This window comes from Protopterus annectens, chromosome 7.part0, assembly GCF_019279795.1.
Source record: "Protopterus annectens isolate FY-2018-M chromosome 7.part0, PAN1.0, whole genome shotgun sequence".
NCBI classification, from domain to species: Eukaryota; Metazoa; Chordata; order Ceratodontiformes; family Protopteridae; genus Protopterus; species Protopterus annectens.
The window spans coordinates 558,882,404-558,905,886 of NC_056739.1; the positions used below are offsets into that span (position 1 = coordinate 558,882,404).

The 23,483-nt window shown below is 35.7% G+C and overlaps 1 protein-coding gene across 1 annotated transcript in view; it reads left to right on the plus strand.

Annotated features, from left to right (window-relative positions):
- The window catches only part of LOC122806052 (membrane cofactor protein-like), a 700,904-nt gene that overhangs the window by 647,335 nt on the left and 30,086 nt on the right, over positions 1-23,483 (plus strand). Inside the window, exon 5 of the mRNA XM_044076293.1 lies at positions 23,067-23,246. Within this exon, the coding sequence (XP_043932228.1) occupies positions 23,067-23,246 (180 nt within the window). The remainder of the gene's footprint in view (positions 1-23,066; positions 23,247-23,483) is intronic.

Below are 23,483 nucleotides of genomic sequence, written 5' to 3' on the forward strand. Positions count from 1 at the left end.
AGGATTAGGAATCAGTATATTAGAGGGTCATCTCAGGTTGGACGGTTTGGAGAAAAAGTCAGAGAGGCGAGATTGCGTTGGTTTGGACATGTGCTGAGGAGGGATGCTGGGTATATTGGGAAAATGATGCTAAGGATGGAGCTGCCAGGTAAGAGGGAAAAAGGAAGGCCTAAATAAGGTTTATGGATGTAGTGAGAGAAGACATGCAAGCTGTTGGTGTGACAGAGCAATATGCTGAGGACAGGAAGAAATGGAAACAGATGATCCGCTGTGGCGACCCCTAACGAGAACAGCCGAAAGAGAAGAAGAAAGTCAATAAAAAATAAATGTTTTGGCATAATGCATTTTCTTTTTGTATGACAAAGATATTACACCTCTAAAGCAATGGGGAATTATTTCACTTGAGCATCAGCAGCACACTTCAAAAACGTATCTGCAAAAGATAGTTCAGAAGTAGCATTACAATCTGCTATGCACAGCTTCACAAAACATTCAAGGCTAGAAACATAATTTAGGTGTAGGACAAATTTTAACATGGCTGTGTTTCAAGAAATCTTGTGGCTGTCTTTCTTCCTTGGAGTATGATATTAGTGTTTGGAGAGCTACCCAAATGTTATTTTTCACAGTTATGGGGACCTTCCAACAAGTTAAGAGTATATCTTTGATGATTTCCCACTAATATGCAGGTTACCTTCCTTTCATTCCTTCTGACAAAGTTGTAAGTAGTTTATTTGTTCTTACTGTATTTTTGCACAAGTTCCTGTTTCAGTTTCATGAGCACAAATACAATCCTCAGAATTAAGTATTAATAATGGATGTGAGGGAACCTGTATGAACAACAAGGTTGAGGTATCTCAGACATTTTCTCTGGTATGGACCTTAGACTTATATATACACTTACCAGGAGGTCGGGGTGGGGGGTGGGGGGGGTATATGGGTCTGAGAGCATCCATAAAAAATTTTTACTATCTAAGAGCGAGTTTTAACACTTTTTAACTTTTAAGTTGTAGGTAATTTTCATCCCCAGAACTACAGTAGGGAGCAGTTTAACAAAATAATTTTTCTTTATAACTGCACTGTTTCTTAGTTAGTGAATAGGCTACTGTGGTTAAAAATCACTATGAAGGCCTTAAGTCGCTCAGAGAACTGCAGAAAAATCTTAGCAAGGTTGATGTTGTACAGAGCCCTTACATGTTTACCTCAGTTTGAAGGATTACAGGAACAAGGCAAGCTTTAGTCTTCACAGGGCTGTGGAACACCTGTGAAATTTCTGCATGAGGATGTTGACAAACTGTTTGAATTCACTGCTGCTATAATCACTTATTGAAGATATAGCACTGACATAGGTTCATAGGTAGGTACTAGGCTATCAGCCCGAGGGCCTATGTAAGCCTAGCCAACAAGGTTCCCTGGCTTATGCCACCCAAGAAAGTTATTTTCCTGTGCCACTGTTGAGCAGAGACACAGAAGTGATCCCCGGGGTGTACTTCCTATTTCCCATCCACATATCAAGATTTTTCTTGAAGAGTTCTAATGAAGAACTTTGCTTGACATAGATGGGTAGCCTGTTCCAGAGTATGGGAAGTCTCTGGGACAGGAATTTGTCACTCTAGCATGTCTTGTTTATTGTGGTGACAAGGTTTAGGTCCCTAGAGCATGTAGCTCGGAGGGATTGGGATTTCTGTAGGTGTAGCATGTCCAGCAGCTCTGGGTTTGACATAGCTTTATATATTAGGCAGAGATCACCTTAGAGTAGGCGATATGCTACAGAGTAACGCTGGAGTTTTTTGAGACGGTCAGTGTAGGGCATCTGAGGCCAGTAATCATCTTTGTGAGGTACTTCTGTGGCCTTTCCAGCTACCGCAGATGTCTTGTGAGATACATTTCTAAAGGGGCGTTGTACACTATAATGGGTCTAATGAGTGTCGAGTAGAGGGGAACAATGACCTTTTTTTCATGGATGATGTGTGCCACGTAGAAGGGCTTCCTGACTACTGTGGCGATGTGACTATCAAAGGACAGACTACTGTCCACCTGGGTCCCAAGGTCTCTTATCACACAGTCAGTGTTAAGTAGACTGCTGTCTGTGTAGTAGACACAGTAAAACACAAAATGTGTGTGCCTCAGGAAAAGAGATGGGAGATTATGGATTTTTTTAAACTTTTCAAAATGGATGGAACTGCTCTGCATAATCTGACTTCTTATATAATTATTGGTTCTTATAGATTCATAGATTAGTACTAGGCTAACTGCTCTTGTGGACCATTTTAAGCCTGTACAATTAGCCCACGTGCAAATCAAACCCTGCACCTTGTGTCTGTAAGGTAAACACCTTAACCATTATGACTATCTACAAATGACTCATTGTATGCTTATCTTTATGCAGAATCCTAGTCTGTAATATTTCAGTCATAATCTCCTCCTGGAGAAAGACATGATACAAAACCTAGAGTGGTCAACTTCACTGTGAAATCCTTTCACAGGAAAGCAAATTCATCTCACATCATTATTTCAGATTAATACTACAGATCCAGGAAACACACCTTAACTGCTTTCAATAAATGACCTATCAGGAACTGATAAAAAACAACCATTTAATAAAATGCACTTGAACAATACCACAAACCAAAAATAATGCTGCTGTAGCGTCATTTGTGACAAAAAAGTGCTCTCAGTGTAATCCAGTGACCCTATATGTCAAACAAATTAAATATAATATGTTGTAGGGTGTATGATCAGTTTAATAATTAATGCTGATCTAGTACAAAGCTTGAATAAATGAAAATTCAAAACCTTTCAAAATGTAATGCAAGTAAACATAATGTAATAGCTTAGGAGTAGCAGATTGCTCACTTTGAATGCATTCAGTTTTCATTTATATAGGTATGGCTTGAAGGCCACACCTGTTAGAACCATTTAGCTTGGTTTGCCACTTTAAATAATTCAACAATTCCCATCATAAATTCCTCTCTCTTCCATTCTTTTCAACACCTTATAAGACAAAAGATAAATTTCACAGTAATGATTTGCTTCTTTTTACATGTTTACATAGTGGATTTGAATCCACACCATAAAGATGCTCTGTTGTACGAGTACAGAATCGTTGCTCCTCATCTACATAAAATCACTGATAAAGATCACAACAATATGTATACTAATCCTGGAATTTCACAATTGGATCTGCTAAACATAACTGTTTCTCTGACGACTTGGGGGCTGCAAATATTCACTTTCATGTGCCTACTACATTTACTAAAAAAATTCAGCATTGCTAGTTTTAGGTACCAGTGAATCCTGTAGCCACTGGATGCTACCTGCCCCTAAGGGGCCTCAACCACAGCAAGTTATCTTATTTTGATATTTTTCAATGTTTATCAAGCCAGTCTTATGTATTTAGTAAACCAGCTGGGTAATAATATTGACTTTTGAGCAGAATGGTCACACCACAGTTTTATCAAAATTCCTGAAACAAAAATAAAGGTTATCCAGTTCCTTCTGTAAGTATTGAATTGAGAAATACACAGGTGTGCTTCTTGGAGCAAATAAATGTTTTTATTTGTATATTTTACATGGTGTCAAAAAGCTTCTTATTAGAAGTTAACTGAATGTATTGTAAATCATACAAAGAAATTGTATCACTTCCATGATAATATTTTTATGATACTGAAGCCACTGTTTATGCCTTGTTAACTCCCCATATAGTAGAACATCAGATGCCATAAGTTAGTGGATTGCTTGAAAGTGAACACATCTATGACAGAGTACCAAATTTACAAATAACTATGAGCAACAGTAGAACTAAACATTAAATAGATAGTGCTAGAAAAGCAATAGTAACAGCTAAACCATCCCTAAGACCTAACCCTTAGATTTCTTAACCTGGCTACCATTAAAAAAAAGAATTAACGGACAAACTAATAACCAAATTAGACAAAAACTCTAACCTCCAAACTGTTTACATATTACTTTTCTTGGTCTGAAGGAACAGTTAGGTGCACATGTAAGATAAACAGTGCTCTGAACCACTCCCAGTTTTGATATTCAGAACACATTTGTGGGCTGCGGCAGTGAATCTGTCAATTCATAACATCTATAGCTAAAAGTCCATCCATCTGATTAAGTTACCTACTGACAATTAAGGTAATGCCTGAAACTGACTTAGTTTCTAGTGGCATTAGAGATCAGAAATCCCACAGTCAAACATAAATATAAGATATGTAATCAGTCTATACTAATAAGGCCCCATTAGCATATGTGGACAAACTTCAAATAATTCAAAAATCTTTTAGCTATATGAATTATGTGTAATTCAGTGTGCTGGTCATTCCCGGAAGATACAAGAGCATCATAGATGAGAGGACTTTAACAAGTGAAAGACTAACAAACAGCTCAGCTGGGTCATTGCTACTCAGACTCCCTACTAGTGCAGTAATAATATTAACCAGGAAGACACACTGGACACACAGTCTCTTCCAGCGATGAACCTGGAAGGACGTCTGGTTAAGTGACTTGCTCCATGTCGCACAGTAAGCAAATGAGGGCTGAAAGAATCAAACCCTGTAGCACAGGAACCACATCTTTCAGCCTTACCCTCTGTGCCATCTGCAAGACAACAAAGGGAGCACATGTGCACAACTCTAAGTCATTAACTTTATTTACAGTTAGGCTTCAGTTATTTTATTTTATTATCTAAACCAACCCTTATGACATGTGTGATAAGAAGAGGTACTGCCAGCACAGCCAGCTGGAATTTTGTAAATAATTATATGCCATTTGTTAATATCAAGCTAATTTATATAAGATGCTTGTGTTACAAATGTATTAGAACTGTATGTCATGTGTATATCAAACTGCTCTGTACAGATGTTTGTGATGAAAAGGTATTTGTAAAGTGCTTCTGCTTAAAATGTATCCACAGTGTGCCCTACTGGAAGGCAACAGAAATGTACATGCACTATTGTAACTATTTAAATGTATGTGCTAATAGAGGAAACCGGAGGGTTAACCTCAGTGCAGCAAATTTTAGAAAATATTTTAAATTAAATTACTTCAAAGGCTAGGACATAAAGATGCTTCAGTGCTGCCAGAGACACAAAGTCTGTACTAGGAAGCGTTCTGTATTGCCTTTGGGGTGAAGTAATTGCTATTTTGGAAACATGAAGGAATACAATTGTTTTATTACTTTCAGCACCTGCCAAAGATCTGAGCAAAAGCCCTTGTTTGGGTATTTTTACAGGTAGATACTAAGTGCTGCCAGCTTTCAGCAGTGGGGGTTTTGCGTAGGAACTAGAAGTTAGATGACAAAGTGATGTCATTCTGCCAACTATCCCAGCAGTAATATTTTAGATATTATTTTGAGAAGTCTCTGAGTGAGACAGAGATTCTGCATTCTGTCTTGGACCTGACAACAACAAGAACCACCATTCACCACATCTGCCTTGCTCTAAGTAAGTTATTAGGGTATAGTAACACTCTCAGATACAGTCAGAAATATAGCAAAGCTTAGTTTAGATTTTGTTTTTCTTTACTTGTCTGAGCCTGTACTGCAGTGTTATTTTAACTATTTCCTGTGGTTTTGAACTCTGTCACTGTAAATATAAACTAAGCATTGTCTTGTTCTTTTATTATTTATTATTAAATATATGTAAACATTTCATTATGGTTGATCTTTGTAGAGATATTTAAGTTTTGAGAGTTCTTGCATATTTATTTGGTGAAGCTGTGTGGGCCAGTACTAATAGCCTTGCTCTTGGTTAAACTACCATTTGTATTAATATTTATATTAATATTATAAAGTAAAATTGGTCACCCTTTGTTAAGGGCCTTAATGTAGCTGTTGAGGAGTGACTGGTGGCAGTAGAAACTAACTTATAGTCTAAGCAGAAGGGGGCATAGCTAGTAAACCTGTGCTGGCCTTTCCCAGGTGTGTGTGTGTGTGTGTGTGTGTGTGTGTGTGTGTGTGTGTGTGTGTGTGTGTGTGTGTGTTTGTGTGTGTGTGTGTAAATCAAACCTCAGAGTGTGCGTATCAGCTACTTGGGCAGGGATAAGAAGCACTGGCTGGACAGAGAGGGTGCTGGAGGTCTTGGTTTGGTCACTTAGATAAGATCTTAACTCTGTAGCTGTGCTAGTGGAGAGTCTTATTGGGGATCTGGAGAAAGAAGGAGAAACCAGCCTACTGACTGTGGTCTGTGTGTGCTCTTAACGGAAATTGCACTTGATACAGAGAGCTGCATCTGGAAATAGTGCGTGTGTACCTGTTATCCTACCAGTGAATGTCCCAGCACAGGTGCCAGTGGTGAGGATTGAGGCTTCTTGATTACTGGTCCAGTGGAGGGCCATCACAGCATGTATTTGCTTCCAGTAAGTCTATTTATAAAAAATATATATCCTTTACAGATAAGGTATCTTATGTGTTTCAAAAATCAAGAAACAGGCAAGGTACACTAGGTTGGGGCGTGGGTAACTAGTTTGTCATTCAGATAATAACATCACCCTGTGGTAATAGATGATGGAAGTGTAAACAGGAATAAGGAGCTGATTTGACTGTTACAGTAGTAAAATTTAACATCCTCTGGTTGTTGGGGCTAACAATCCATCATAGTAGCAATGAATGTTCTTGAAAATACCATGAAACTTGCAACTGACCCGCTTCTGAGATGGCATAGATATAAATCATGTAGTTTTATTAAAATAATAAGTAATCAAAAGCTAATGTCATTACTGCCTCCCATCAATAGATGTACTTCTAAAGAATTCTATTATTATTTTAATTGTTACCTCTGAACATGATTTATAATGACAGTAAAATGGCACTAGTGTCCGGTTAAGTGTCAAGTATCCAGTGGTTAACAGCCTGAGTAACTCAACAGATGTTCATAGGGTTTCAGGCAGATGATGCAACATTAGTTATGTAATTAAGAGAATTTATTAGGGTGATTATGCAGGAGTCAAGGGGGTAGAGAAATATAGGGCACCAGTTTAACATTAAATCTTAACTATTTTTAAATGCAAGAAATAGCTGCTAAAACATATAAAGCAAGATTCAGAAAGAGCCCAGTCCTTAAGAGTAAATGCTGCATCAAAAAGGGTCTTTTAATGCTATTGCTAAAAACAGTGATTCAGAGGCATATTTACAGCAGTGAAGAAACACCTCATTATCATCTAATTTGAATATATCTGAACTTCTTGGTGATTACTGCAGGCACTAGGAAGCACTATGCAGCATGCATTATGTTGGCACAATCACTGCCCTTATTCACCCGACACACACATACACACTCATCTCCTTTTTTCCAGACTGCCCCAAGTGTTACAGAATGTCCATGACTGTGCCTCTTATAACTGCCTTGTCCATCCCTCCAAACTATTACAGTCAGTCAGTAGTGCAAAACATTAGTGTTTCATACTTGTTAGTGTTCAGTATATGCCTCCTGCTACAAAAATGCTGTTTCAGTTAACTTTTAATGTGACTTAGGTTAATACCTAACAATTTGTAGTGCCTAGTGTCTATACCCGGTATTGTAGGCTTTGCTGTTTAGTCTAGAGATATGGCAACCACCCCCCAACATGCACACATATTCAAACATTCATGTAGAGAAACACACCCACTCAGAGACTGTCACCATATAGCAAACACACCCTACCTGATTACACTCAAACACACTAACTCTCCCACATACAAACACAACCACTACTCTACCTATCCCCTAAGTAAACCCTACTGCTACCACGCAGACAAATACATTGACAGATGTACATAGAGAGACACAGAGACACCTGAAACCACTCATACTTTTCCATACACACACACACACACACACACACACACACACACACACACACACACACACACACACACACACTCACACACATGCTGCCACACACATATAAACATACAGATACACACCCACCACTACCTATCCATTAAACTCCCCAACATTTACCTCTCACGCAGTCTCTCCCTTTGAAAGTAGTAGGTGAATGATCACTTTGGCCACATTAATATATCTGGTGTGGTTGATTTACATAGAGCAGTTCTATGAATCACTTGACTGTGTAAATCACTTGCAGCAGGCATTTCTGGGGAAAATCACATGATTCCTTATCTTATGCTGCTCCCTCAAAAATGCCTTATTAACATTTGCAGCAAGTCAAAAATACAGTATAGAATTGCTAGAGTAGGGCTGTCTCTCAATTGGGAAGAGCTAATTCTACCAGTAAAATATCCGTGGTAGGGCTTACTTGTCACAGTAGCCTTTCTGAATCCCAGGGATAGTTTTTAGTCATAAACTTTCAATTACCTCCTTGTTATTACCCTAACTGGTAAATATAGTTACAAATGGTATGGAACAGCATACATGTATTCTAGAACAGAATTCATCAAAATGCTTAAGATATTACTCATCCACAGTCAAATAAATCTTTGTTTTTTTTTATTCAAAAGTTTTTATTAATTTTTCAATGACAATAAAACAAAGGAGAAAACAATTTTCATTTAAACAATAAATTATGATAAAACTACTTACATATTTTACAAAGGCCAAAAGTACAAGAAGAAAAAAAAGGGAAAGGGGAACAGCAAGTAATATAAATATTTAATGAAGGCCGTATAATATTCACTAGTTCATGTTTGCAATATGACTAATTAGGCGGTGACATATCTGGATTCAATGTTTTAATAAGAGATAGAACTTTTGCCCAAGGGTTGTTAGTCCATTTTCTGGGATAAAGTCTTGATTCTTTTACTTTTATTTCCATTGACGCAACTTCATCCAATAGGCTCACGAAGTCTTGCAAGGTTGGAGTGCAGGATGACTTCTATCTTCTTGTAATACATTTTTTGGCTACTGCTAGAATTGTCCAAAGAAGGTATTTATTTTTGTTATTCAATGTAATAGATTAATTTACATACAAGAAAATTAAAGGTTTTGATATTATAAAGGAATCAGTAAAGATGGCTTGAAGAAATTTTTCAACTTCACTCCAAAAATTCTTAATATGAGAACAATCATAAAAGATATGAGACCAATCAGACTTGCACTTTAAAGAACATCTCCAACATATTACCTGCTCAGAAGAGTTAAATTTAGCAATTTTACTAGGGGTGTAAAAACCTCTATGCAGAAATTTCCAGGAGAAAAATTTCCATACTTGTAAATTAGAAGTTAATTTAAGAGAGTGTAAAAAATGGATTTATTTGTAGGAGTTAAGGATAATGTGTAGTCTCTAGTAACGAAATCCCAAAATTTCTGATTAGGAATAGATTTATAATTAATAACAATTTTATATATTTTTGAGATTACATTTTTCCATATGAATTGACCATGTAACATTTCATGCATAAGTATTATAAATTTGGGTGATGAGTTAAAAGAAGAGCTCTGTATTGTCCTGCATACATTTTTAGTGAATGGAAGTAGACTATTGAGGACTAGCCAGTCTGATGATGGTAGATCATGCATTTTAATCAAATTGTGTGCATATAGAGTAACTAATTTCTTTGTGCAATGATACCACTATGTAAATCTTTTCAGTTCCCAGTAACTGAGTGTATCTACATTAATATTATCAAAAAAAGTTTTTTGTAGTCTTAAAGGGGAATATAAGCTGGAGCCATAATTTAATATCAATATTGTTGTTAACAAAGCTTCTTAAAGACTTATAAATAAGGTTTAAATAATCTAAGTTAGTGAGTTTAATAGTATTATAGTGTATACTGATGCAAAGTACATACCAAAGTTTGTTACTTATATTGCTTAATTGCAATTTTTTTATTAATTTATTTTCATTTAGGATAATACTTGCATGTAATGATTTCCATGCTGAAGAATATTTGGGGTCTATCCAATTTAATATTGTTTTAAGGTTAGAGACTTTAATGTAAGATTCTAGATCTGGGAAATGTATTCCTGCAAGTTCCCATGGCCTAATATGGTTTGAAAAAGCTATTCTATGTTTCTTAGGAAACCACAACAATTTTAAGAGAATTTTATTTATTTCTTTTAAAACGTTTTTACTGGGTAATATAGGAATAGAGAGAGCTATGTAATTTATTTTTGGCATCAAGATCAATTTACTTAATTGTAATCTATCTTCAAATTTTAAATGTAATTTATTCCATTTCTCTGTGAAAGTTTTTAATTTGCTTATAATGTTTTTATAGTTTGTGTTTAAAGTTAGATCAGTATTTTCACAAAAGTCAATCACTAAGTACTTCAGAGAAGAAACCTGTTTCCCAATTATTTTGTTAGTAGTCGAATTAATATTATCATTAAGTTTTTTTTATTATTATTTAAAAGCATATGGTTAGATTTAGAGCTGCTGATTTTAGGCCAGAAATGCAATAGAATTTTTTGACTAGTAAATCCAATTTCTATAAGGATTCTTCTGAATTTATTAACGTAAGTAAGATATCGTCTGCAAATAGCATTATTTTAGAATTAAATTGTTTATTTATATTTAAGCCTATAATTTTAGAATCAGAATTAATTGTCAAGGGAAGGGGTTCTATTGCTAAAGCAAATAAGATCGGAGACATTGGGCAACCCTGTTTGGTACCTTTAGTAATTTTGATAGATTCTGACATAAATTGACCTAATTTTACATATGCTAGATTGTTATAATAAATATTTTTTTATAAAAGTAATGAACTGAGTAGGGAATTTGTATAATTCAAGAATTTTAAAAAGATATTTCCAGTTTATTGAATCAAAGGCCTTCTTAATATTAAGATTGATTATAAGAGCTTCTTGGTTATCTCTATTTAAGATATCTATGGTAGTTAGAATTCTTTGAATATTGTCTTGAGTGTGTCTATTATAAATAAATCCTGTTTGATCCTCAGAGATAAGACGGGTTAATGATTTATTAAATCTGTTAACTAGAATAGACATTAATAGTTTATAGTCATTGTTAATCAAAGAAATTGGCCTATATGATTTGCACAAATGAGAATCTTTATTTTCTTTTAGTATGGGAGCAATTAATGAGTATCTCCCATGAGGGTGGAATTGTACCTTGTAAATAAGATTCATTCAGAGCTTTGTATAAGACTGATATAGCAGAAGATGGTAAGAGCTTATATATTTCATTAATAATACCATCAATGCCTGGTGATTTATTATTTTTGCTTTCTTTAATTTTTTCATTAATTTAGAGAGATTTGTTTCTGAATCTTATTAATCAAATTCTCTGGTAGATTTTTTAATTCCGGGAGGTCCAGACTGAGGTCTGAGATTTCATGTTGAGAGTCTTTGTTTTTGTACTGTTCCGAGAAGTGATATTTAAAGGCATCTGAGATATCACTTATATTGGGAACTTTTTTAATTATTTCTCCCTTCGTGAAACACACGTGGAATTTCTTTCCACTCTCAATGTTAGTGAGAAAATTCTAGCGAATTATCGTTTTTGAGATAACATAAATCATATAATTGTAAATTATCTGTCCATTTTTTGAGATTTTCCTATAGGAGTAATACGAAAAGGTCTCTTATTAGTAGTTTCTGATTCATTAAGTAAACAAATAAAATCACCTCCTAAAATCAGACTACCTTTAGTATTGTTGATAATAAGTTCTAAGTGTTTTTTTTTTATTGTTGTTACCCCAATTCCCGAGAACCAATAAGTATTAACCAGTGTCCAAATTCTTTTTCTTGTTGTTGTCTTTCAGCTTTTCCTGGTTAGGGGTCGCCACAATGGAACTCCGGTCTGCTCATGATTTGCAGTAGATTTTCATGAACGCCGAGGTGCCAGCGCGACTTTCAACCTTCAAAGAAGGCACACCCATTTATGTATGTCTTTTGAATGCCCACCCAACAGCGGGGAAGACATGTAGACTCCACACAGAAGGCACTCCCCACACTCCAGCCGAGAATCAAATGGGAGAACCTCTTGCTCTGAGGCAACAACGTTACCGCTATTCCAAATTCTGTTTATAAATTTTATTATTATAATTGACAAAAGTCCTTCGTTATCTTCATAATTATATATAATTTGAGGAGAGATAATGTTTTTCTTCCACAAAGTTAGAACATCTCTAGTCTTTTTGGTGTATGAAGAATTGGATAATTTTAGGTATTCATTTGGGTTCCAGTTAAAGCTATCATTCATTTTGAAGTGGGTTTCTTGTAAGAATATTACTTGTGCTTTATTTAGTTTCAAGTATTTTAGTAGATTGGATCTTTTCCCTGGACTATTTAAACCATTGACATTTAAAGAAAGAAAGGTCAAATCCGTCATATTTGTTTAAAGGTTTAGAGTATTAATATGATGTGATAGCAAACATTCATAATATTTAAAACTCATATATCCTTCTTAGAAAAAATGTGTTTTGATGAGAAGGTGCTAATTCCCAATAAAAAATACAACTTAATATTTGACTGAGGCCTTATAAAAGAAAAAACATTTAAAACTAAATGTTTGGTACTCAGTAAATCCATTAACTGACAAGGAATGTAGAAAATTCCCAATCTGACAGAATAAAATATCCAGTCAGATTAACCATCACTCCAAAAATTTAAAAAAGATTTGCTCAGCTTGAGTCTCCGGAGTATGTTTTTTTATAAAATTCTTTAGACTAATTGCTATGAGACTACAACAATATGTTGGTGTAATATATAGTTTGATTATAATCAGTGCATTTAGATTTCACTAATTAACTTCTGTTTGTTTAAAGGATATATATTCTCACTACTGTATGAGTAGTTATAGAGTCAAAGAACTAATAGTTTAACAGTGAGCATGTACAAGTGGAGTTATCAAAGAAAGAGTTCTAGAGATAATTGGCTACATAAATATTGTATTAAATTTAAAGATGGGTAAATAATAACAGCATTTACTAGAATGATTCAGTAAAGTAGTAGATCAGAATTTATTTTTTTTATAGTGACAAACATTCTATATAACTAACTAAATCACTTCCCTTATTATGAAGTGTTTTATAAATGGTACTCCTCTGTATAATAATTTCCCATATTGTCCGACTGCCACTAATTATTGACAGCATTACAATATTATAATCATGTATAAAGACATATGGAATTAGAGTGTATGTCTGCAATTGGTGGTGATTGAAGGAATAGAAAACTGCTCAAGTGTTTCTTATTTATCTTCAAACTTCATAAATTTCAAGTATTCATGGAGAGATCTCAACAATTAACAAACACCAATTTGATTTCTAAATTTATGTACAGATATATATAAAGAAGCATACTTCAATATTTCATCAACAGTCAAATAAGCTTCACCTTTATGATGTTAAACTTGGTGGATTAAGCAGTTTCAAATATATTTAAATAAAGAATCTATTACTTATTCAGAGGAATTTTTTTATGTACCAACCAGTCTGCAAAGTTATTTCAGATTGCTGCTTCTCTCTCTTCTAAATGCTTTTTAGTTTTTACTGCACTACAAGAGTCTTTCTTATTCATTCTACTATTTCCATCAAATGAGCGGCATTCCAATTATAAAGTAGTGTGTAATTATGTGATAACTATGAATATGATAATGACAAAAAAAAATGAATTAGTCAATTATTGTTTTCTTGTGACAGACATCCCAATTTACACTGTATTAATGGGATTAGGTCTTCTATACTTTGCAGATTTGGTTCGGCACAATAATGTTTGAATATCATATCTCCTATTACAGCTAGTTTCGCTGCTGTCAAGAGCTTATATATATATATATTTACTCCTCTTCTCATTGCCTGCTTTCTCTTTCCATTTCCCTCAACCTGTTTTTAATGAAATTAAACAAATTCACCCTATAATCCTTAGCATTTGTCTTGATGAATTAGTAGAGTCTATATTGCGAACTCTGTTCTGTGTAAATAATAAGGTAGACTCACTTTCATTTAGCCTCAGTTTCAATAAATATTCAAGGGCTTCCATAAATCACCTATCTAGCTAAACATCTATCCATCACCCTTTTTCCCTACTATTGCGTATGAAAACATAATGTCATTTAACAGTGGCAATTTTCTAAAGCCCTATCATTTTGAGATTAGTTTAACTAATTCAAATTCCAAGCTGCAGAGTAAAATTTATTTGTAGTAGCACTAAGCATGACAAACAAAGAGTTATCAATGACTTGGGCATGTGTGTCACTTGAACCAGCCCTTACAACAACAATGTGATGCATCTCCTCAATTAACAATGCTATAAGGTTCAGCAAGCCCCACCAAAATGGAGCGAACACCCCAACATGAATCTGAAAATGCCAGAGCCCAAACGTGAGGCGGTGGTACTAGGAAGCAAATTTATACGCCCCCTTTTGGCAGTACTTATTATTTTACTCATTGAGAAAGCTTTAGCAAGAGCAGTCTAGGTGTGTTTAGAGTCCATTTTAATTACATATTAATGTTGTATTTTAATAATTTGCTGTTAAGTTATTTCCTTTGTTGTACATTCTTGGACCTCTGTGGCGTGTAATAAGGAAGATGTGAGAGCAAACATTACAGTGTATTGTAGTATTTCCTTACTGAGGTCATGCAACTCGATGAAAATAACACTTCCCCTGAAATCTTTTTAAATGTATGAAACCCTATTAGAGAAACCATAATATAAACATTCCTATAGTGACACAAACTTCTGTGTTTCACATTCATAATTTTAAATGTAATACCTTAAAAGAAACAAATCAGGGAATGACTGGTATGTCTCAATAAGGTTTTAATAGGTCTTCAAGTAATTAGTACTTTAATATATATTTTGGTACTCCTCTGTCATCAGGGCAACAGTTATAATGATCGCTTTTCATTTAATGCGACACTGCTTATAATCCCCATGTGATGTTCAAATTTCCTACACTCATTTAATGGCAGAAAATAGCTTATTTTCAGCATGTTCAAGGTAACAGCTACATTGCAATTTTGAATTTTAGTAACCTAATACTGCGGTGGTGGTGCTGCGGTAGCGTTGTCTCCTCATAGCAAGACGTTGTCCCGTTCAATTCTCAGTTAGAGTGTCTTCTGTGTGGAGGCATACGTGAACGGGGCGTGCCTTCGTTGAATGTTGTGCATCAGGGCTGGTAACCCGGTACGTAAAAATCCACTACCAATCATTAGCGGACCGGAGTTCCGCTGTGGTGACCCCTAACCAGGAAAAGCCGAAAGACACACAACTAACCTACTAGTGATTACGGAGATTGAATTGAACTTCAATTAGGATTGCTCGTTTCCCTCAGGTGTCAGTTGTGAGAATGAATAGTAGTTCACGATCAGACCATTTTCTGATATGAATCTGTAAACTGTTTCTTATTCTACCAACAGAGTAAAACTACCCCAATGTGTGTACTTTTTAGTGCTTGTAATTGTATTGACAGAGTAAACTGCTTTAGTAGTTTGAAAATTGTTTTGAAGTATAAAATGCAAAAGAATCACATAGTTAAGTGCTAGCCATTTGTAGAAATACTGATCTGTTCTGAATAAATCTCGTTAGTAATGGGTTCTATAGCAACTGGGGAGGAGTTATGCAAAGCACGATGACCTCATCGCTGCAACCTAAATTTCCTTGAGTGCCTGAGGAAATTAACAGTTCAATAAAATAAGCAGCTTGACTTTCATAATATGGTTTTAATAGTCAAACACATTAGTACCCTTGTATGTTCATGGGCATATGCTTATATAGCAAAACGGAAATACCTGCAAGAATTGGAAAAAAAATACATTTTCTGTTGAACAGTTGATTACAACTGCCATCATTTGAAAGCTCTGATCATTATTGACAAATACAATTTAGAAATTAGTAAATACTTTCCTATTACCTTTGCTTTCAATTCTGGTAAAGACAGAACTTGTTCCACTTTGTTTTAAAATATGGTGCTTTTCTGTTATTGGGGCAACATTTAAAAAAAAAAACTGCTTGAACCTAAAGAGGCGCTCGCAGTAATCTGATGACTGTTGCTGAACTTGGCGACACACACTTACTTTTTCCTGTCTATGATAATTATTATATGTGAGCCATAATGCTAGAGTACCCTGATGTGTCTACTTCAAAGAAAATACCATTGCAAAAAGAAGTTAAAAAAAGTATGCTGGGAATAATGTAAGTGATGCAAAGTCAAGCGTTTCATCATGCAGTGATTGATGTACAATCACTTTGGGCTTCTGAGTAGACTCTCAGTAGGATAACAAACACTTAGAAGTATAAATCTTTATTTGTGACTTGTGTAAAGCACTCTGGGCTTTGTAAATAGATGCTATCCATGTAAATTATATAATAGATTGCTATACTGTTTTGAAACTGATTCCATGTTGCAATATGAGCTGAACCTTTGATGCCACATTATTTTATTTACACTAACATTCTTTGGTAGATCAACCAATATGTTTAGGTTATAACCATGCCAAGAAATTGGTTTCTTCTTTTTAGAAGACATTAAAACATGAATGGCATTAGCTTCACTTAGCAGTTTTGCATATACTTTGTGGGTGGGGACAAAGAGCTCTGTGCATTGTGTATTGATCATATGGTAGTAATGAAATCATTCTGTGTTGCGCAACTTATAAACAAGGATATGGCATCTAAGTCCACTGTATTCAGCCATCATCAGACTAGTTACTGAGTACAAATTCCTCTTCAGTATATACCTAACCAAGCACACAGAACAAATGAAACGTCCATAGATGCTCCTCACAAAAAGGATACAGGGTGCAAACATGTCTTCTGCAGATCATCTCAAAGCCTTATCCCCTGTATTCAGTCTCCTAAAGACTGTTGATCTATGCCTGGTATGCGAAGCATCCATAAATCCTTCTTTGATAGACCTTCTGCATATCTGCATAAATAGTAGTATCAGAATTACCCAATCTAAGAGTTTAAACCTTGCTTGCAACATAAACAGAACATGTTGGAGGGACCTGTACATATCTGAGAGAATACCCCTTCTCTGGTAGAGGCTTCCTATTCATGTTAAACAGAGTTCTTCCCAAACTCAGTTCAAGCATAATTTGTACCAGTGGATGAGAGTCAGAAATTTACTCCTAGTCTGGCACCTATGTCCCTAATAAACAGAGGCAGCGTTTAAATGCTTGACCACCCAAACGCTAGTATGCATATATCCCTTGGAGTAATCTTAAGGTCAGTAAAATTGTCACACACATTTGGGGTACATGTCTAGGGTTAAAACTGCCCTGTGGTCATTAACCTAGTATACATCTATAAACCTATGTGTGTAAGGTGGGCTTTAGAAGGATCATCATCAAGATTAAAAATGTCCTTTACTGCCTCATTTAACTTATTGTTAGGGTAGTCATCACACAGAACCCCGATAATAATCTCTCCTTAACTGTCCCATCAAGTGAAGTGTGTGTTTCTTTATAGGAAACAGAAAATTTTTCCTAAATGGTTGATTTCAGAAAACATTTTGTTATGGCAGTATTTTGGGCTGGAAGTCGATCTTTTCAAATTCTGAAATATATTTCTAGCTGTTGCAAAGAATTTTTTAATGTCAGTTTGCAAGTAATAGCCATTTACATAATGCATATTTATGCACACAACGGCACCAGTTCCTTTAGAGGTGCAGCTGTTAAGGTTATAAGGAAATCCCCTAGACTGAACAAGCTAGCCTAATGCAAACTGGTGGCCTGGAGTTCTAGGTCACAAAGAGTGCCATTTTGTATAGTCTGACAATCCCTTCCATGTGAACACTGATCTGGCAGTCCTCATGCCATCAGTCAGATAAAATCTTTTTTCTTTGATTTCTATACTGAAAACACAAATATGGATCAGGTGTTTCCTGAGAATTTGTAGAAGAATGAGAGCATTGTAGCCAGCTACTGCATTTACTGTACGTTATCCACTTACACTGCAGAACTGCCAAGACAGCTACTGCATTCCCTGCACATTATCTGCTTACAGTGCAGAACTGCCAAGACAACCACTGCATTTCCTGTACATTATCCACTTACACTGCAAAACTGCAAAGCCAGCTACTGAATTCCCTGTACCTTATTCACTTACACTGGAGAACTGCCAAGACAGCTGTTTTGCCGTTCACAACGGGAGCACTTTATGAGGTGTGCGTATGGGAATATTACCCAGATAACAGCATTTTCAAGGCATCTGAAGTAACTGCTGTGACTAAGAGAAGACAAATGTCTTGTTTTCTATCATGATGGGCATTAGCATCACATTTAGACATTGGTATTCTGAGATATTTGATGCTGAATGGCCTTAGGCTACCTTGGCGTACTCTGAACTGCACAAATTCTGTTTGTAGGCCCAACAGCCAGATTTGCATTCATTAGAGCAGCAAGATTGTTTAGAAATGGGACTGTATACTAAGTCTGTGTTTGTAGCAGACCAGCCTTTCCCCTTACTCAGAGGTATATAGGTCTGTAGCAGGGATGTGCAGAGCAGACTTCCATGTCGGTGGTGCCAAAGGAAAAAGCCTCACTGCCAAAATTCTTTAATGCCATTATATCAAGTTTCAAGATCTGCTGTGTTTATTTGCCCAATGTACTTTTTTTTTTTTTTTGTTGCAGGATTTGGAATTACAAGTCTTGCAATTCCAATAGGAAGTCATGCAAAACACTTAACCGTGCTTCTCTGAATCACATAGGATACTTTCTGCACACCAGAACTGTCCTTATTTTCTACACATGTGGAACATTGGGAGTTTTCTGAATTCCACCCAAATTTGATAACCCAGTATGAGAAATTAATTGCATTCCACATGTTTATATGAGAAAATACTTGTTTTTTTAAACATTAGCAGTTTTAGAATTCATATATGTTGCCAAATAATTTGAAGCAATGAATTTGAAATATGTGCATGGGGTAAAATGGCCATTTGTCTTCTTATTTTATTAAAAATAGTCTTTTGGTTCAAACTATAGTTATTTTAATCTGTTACAGAAATGTATTTCTCTGTTTAGATAGAGAAGGGCTGCTTTTGTATTGTTTTGAAAATATTAAACGTAGATAAATTACAAGGAGGGTATAATTTGTTAGCAGGAGTTGTTTAAATAGAATTGTATTTATTGAAAGTGTGTTAACCTAGTGCAGATAAAATAAAAATCAATATTCTGTGGGAAAATAAGTCTAGTGCTGTCAAGCTTGGAGACATGTAAAAGCATTGTCCAGAATAATGGTGTCTATATTAGAACATTGAAATTTCACAATTTCGAATGTGTTAACATCGACCCCTTTTCAGCGAATGCTGACAACATCGAACATGCAGAACAGAGAATTTTTTCCTAGGGAAAAAATTTGCTGTTCCAAAACAGATACACACAACACAAGCACACCAAACAAACAGCAATCCACACGCATACACCTAAAATCTTACAGCTAACCCTACACTAAACTGTACAAACACCACTAACTATCCACTTACCTTAACCTAAACCCTAATCCTAAGGTCTGTCACTATCCCACACTCATCTCACCCGCATCCTAACCCTAACTCACCTAACCCGCCCTAACCCTCAAGTCCACACAATCGCACACATACCTAACCCGTGCCCTAACCCTAACTCACCTAACCTGTGCCCAATCGCACACTTAACCTGAACCCGACCGGTAACTTTCCACCACAGCGCTGGAAATAGTGAAAGGACAGAAATGGATAACCAAATTCTTTCCCTAGGAAAAAAATTGGTTTTCTGTCATTTCGCTATTTTCAGCATTCGCTGAATAGGGGTCGATATTAGAACATTTGAAATTGTGAGATTTCGATGTTCTAATATAGACCCGAATAATGAACTGCTTCCTTTTAGTTTGAAAATTCATTACATGTATATTATGCCTTAACATAGTTGTTTCCAAAACAACAGCTAGACCTACATACTGGGTTTGTAGTTTTTGATTTCTGTCTCTTATTATCATAAGTATGTATTAAAACATATACCCATCATATAAAGATTTATAATAGAATGATGGTCATCAAAAATAACAGATTAATTAGTGTGAATAGAATTTATTGCTACATTTACAAGAATGGTTGTTAACTAGAGAACTTAATGGATGGTTCCATGATTCAGTTTATCTTAAGCTGCTCTGTTTCAAATAAGTCAGTTAATAACTTTATATATTGAAAATTCTCAATGACACGAGTAACAAGATGGTATTATTGTTTAGTAGACTTGACTGAATGAATTTAATTGACTTATATAAAATGTCCTCAGTAACAGGGGCAACACTTAAAAAAGACCTGAAGTCAGCATTGCTTGTAACTCCATAAAAATGGGCTAAAACAAATTTATATGAAACCTTGTGTAGCCTATTTATCAAGAAAAAAAATATTTACAGAAACAGAATATGTAAGATATCAGTCTAAGCTAGCTGCAATACATGAAATATAATTTGTCAATGAACATGCAGAAGAATATAACTTGAATGTAGACACCCAATATATTTCCAAAAGGACACTGCTTCTAGACAATTACACATCTACAAATAGCATCTATGGAATATGGTTTGGACCAGATAAGATAATTGTCAAGTAAAAAAAAAAATTGTGGGAATATGGTAGCCTCGTGGAAGTAAGGGATAGGGCTAGTAACTAAAGGAAATCCCCCATTCATTGACCTGCATGCAAATTGGGCAAATGTTTTCATCCAGTGAAATTCACCCTCTCCTTCCAAACAGGTAACTCATGTTTTCTAGCCAGTTGTAATGAATGCCCATCCTTTTTCATTGTTGTAAAAATATATATATTTGTACTACTCACAAATGATTGTTAACATGGATTGTACTCGATTTAATGAAGTTGATTAATGAAAACGCTAATTGAGAAACATTACTGGACAGAAAAAGCATTTTTTGAAACTTGATTTTTTTTTATTTTTATTTATTACTTGTTTGTTTTCTTACCAAGGGACCTGATACCATTAGCAGCTCAAACATTCTTGAAGCCCTTCTCAGCTCGCAAGCTAATCTCTTTAGATTTCTGTTTCACATTTCAGTGGTTATATCTATTAATCCTACATTAAGATCTTAGCATATTTCACTGGGAACTCATGTTTTACTGAATATAGCCCTGTAAATCCAGGTACTTTGAACTTAATTGTATGGAACAGAAATTATAATATCATTTTTCCATCACCTTAAAGGCTAGTAGTAATAAAGTACAGATGGGCTTTGCCCCCTGCAGAATATATTGGTGGAATTTTCTTCACATTACTGATTTTTAGGTAAGCTCAAAGTTTGGCTTTTCATAGAAACCCTTTGGTGTGCTGCTTATTCTGCAAATTAACATTATTTGTTCTTGATTCTAAGCATGTTTGCTAACATTGTCATAAATACACTTTTTTCCTGATGCACCTTCATCCTCTTTAGGGTTATGGGGATGTTGCTGTCATGGAAAGTAATGGATGAAAGGTGTGGAACCAATTCTGGACAGGGTGACAGTCGTTAGTAAATTGCAGACACATGCAGTGATGAATTTTATGATTGTGAGTCCATCTCCAGGTGTGGACTTTTTCATTAAAACTGAGTTTATGCAACCTTGTAAGTTCGAAGTTGTTATATTATTTAAGGAGTGCAGGCAGTGAAGCCCACATGCATGTTGGGATATGAAGAACATCCCTCCAAGTTCATCCATGGCTACCACTTTAAAGTTTTGATTTTATAGAAAGACACCACTACTGTAGTTAGCCATGTTTACTTATATCCTATTTCCCTACACACACACCCAGTAATATACACACTGTGAACGCACTCAGCGTGCTTTTGGGATGTGGAAGGAAACTAGAGTCCCAGGCACCAGCCCATACAGAAATGGAAGGATATGCAAATGCAACACAGACTGCACCCTAGTTGGGAGCTAAACCTAACAACACAGCTAAGCACTGCAAAGCAGCACTTCTCATTTACATCCCAAGGAAAGGTAGGGAAGCTGTTCCGTGAGGCTGGAGAGAAGAGTTCCTCACTATTACTTGCTTTTGTAATGGAAACAGCATAAATTCATGCCTTGAAGGCTCTGTTCATCCTCCTCCCTGTAGCTCTTAAGTCAATTTCACTGCCAAGTTAACCAAAGGGTACCCAATAGCTTTGATATGTATACAGATATCTTCATGACATTTGACATCATGCCTACCATAAAACTGCTGGCTGAAGACAGTGAGAATAGGAACCATTCTACTGGAGTAGAAATGCAGTGGTTTTCAGATGGCACTTATTTGGTGAATTGTATAGATAGAATCTTATACTGATGCAAGATCAAAAAAGACATATGATGACTTGCAGACTGAGCAGAAATATATCAGCTGGGATCTGATACAAGACGTGCTGATTTGTGCGCTTTGGTGAAGGGATTCCAGGAATAGTACACATTCTGGAGGGAGGCTGGGACCACAGCATATAGAGGGGATGAAAGTGTTATGTCAATTATTACCACTAAGTTAAACCTTGAAATTTAATTAGACATGCTAGCTTTAAGGACTGAGAAATGCTTTGATGCCAAGCAATGGACACACATTTAAACATTTTTGCTTGATATAAGGGACTAATGCACACACACATTGTATAGCTCTGTAAGCAGATACAATCTGTGCAATGTTTTACTGAACTAGTACAGTGGTGAGGCAAACATTATGAGAAAAAATTTCAACTGCTTGTAGTGCACACAGGAAATTGAAAAGGAGAGAAAAGTGCAGCTTCCCACATTGACCAAAGAAAGGTTGTGGACTTGTAGAGCTATAGAGCAAGGACATGACATGGATGGGCATGTTATTAGTAGCAGTTGAATGAGAGGAAATGTGCATCTAACTCAGTGGAATAACTTACATGGAGACAGTGGTAAAGCTTTGGAATTTACTACAAGATGGAGTAGTGGAATGTAACCCTATGGAGTCCAGGGCTCAAGGGCATATGTGACAGATTAAAGAAAGGGTGATGTAAGAGATGGGTAGTTACACAGGGGATAAATTAAACATTTGGATAGCCTCTAGACCTTAGATCACCATCTGTTGGCATATCTGCACATTGGTAAGAAATATGTGAATATTTCTCTAATTTTTGCTTTGGCATATCTGCACATTGGTAAGAAATATGTTAATATTTCTGTAATTTTTGTATTAATTATGCTATGGTAAACAGTGTATGTTTCTCTCTCTGTTTCAGCTGTTATGTGCCCTAAAGCTGAAGTAAAAGATGGTCAGACAGTGTATGAGAATGGACCCGAGAACCAGTTTAATACTTCTGTTTCAATTAAGTGTAATGAAGGGTTCACACTCAGAGGCAGTTTAGTTGCGGCATGTAACAAGGACGGACAGTGGGATCCTCCACTTCCTAACTGTGAAGGTGAGAGCAATAGCACATTTTTTGTTTTGTTTGCATGTTGTAGTTAATTGTTTGTTTTGATGCTCACTATGGGAATGAAGTAAGGAGCACTAGGGCATCCTGCTGTCGTGATCCAGTCGAGGGAGAGAGATTTTTCTCATTTTATGCATTAGTAGTCTGTGATAGTCTCCTGACATCACACCTGTTTTGATGAACATGCAGTGGTTTCCCTGGTTAACCAGCCGTCTCGTATACAAA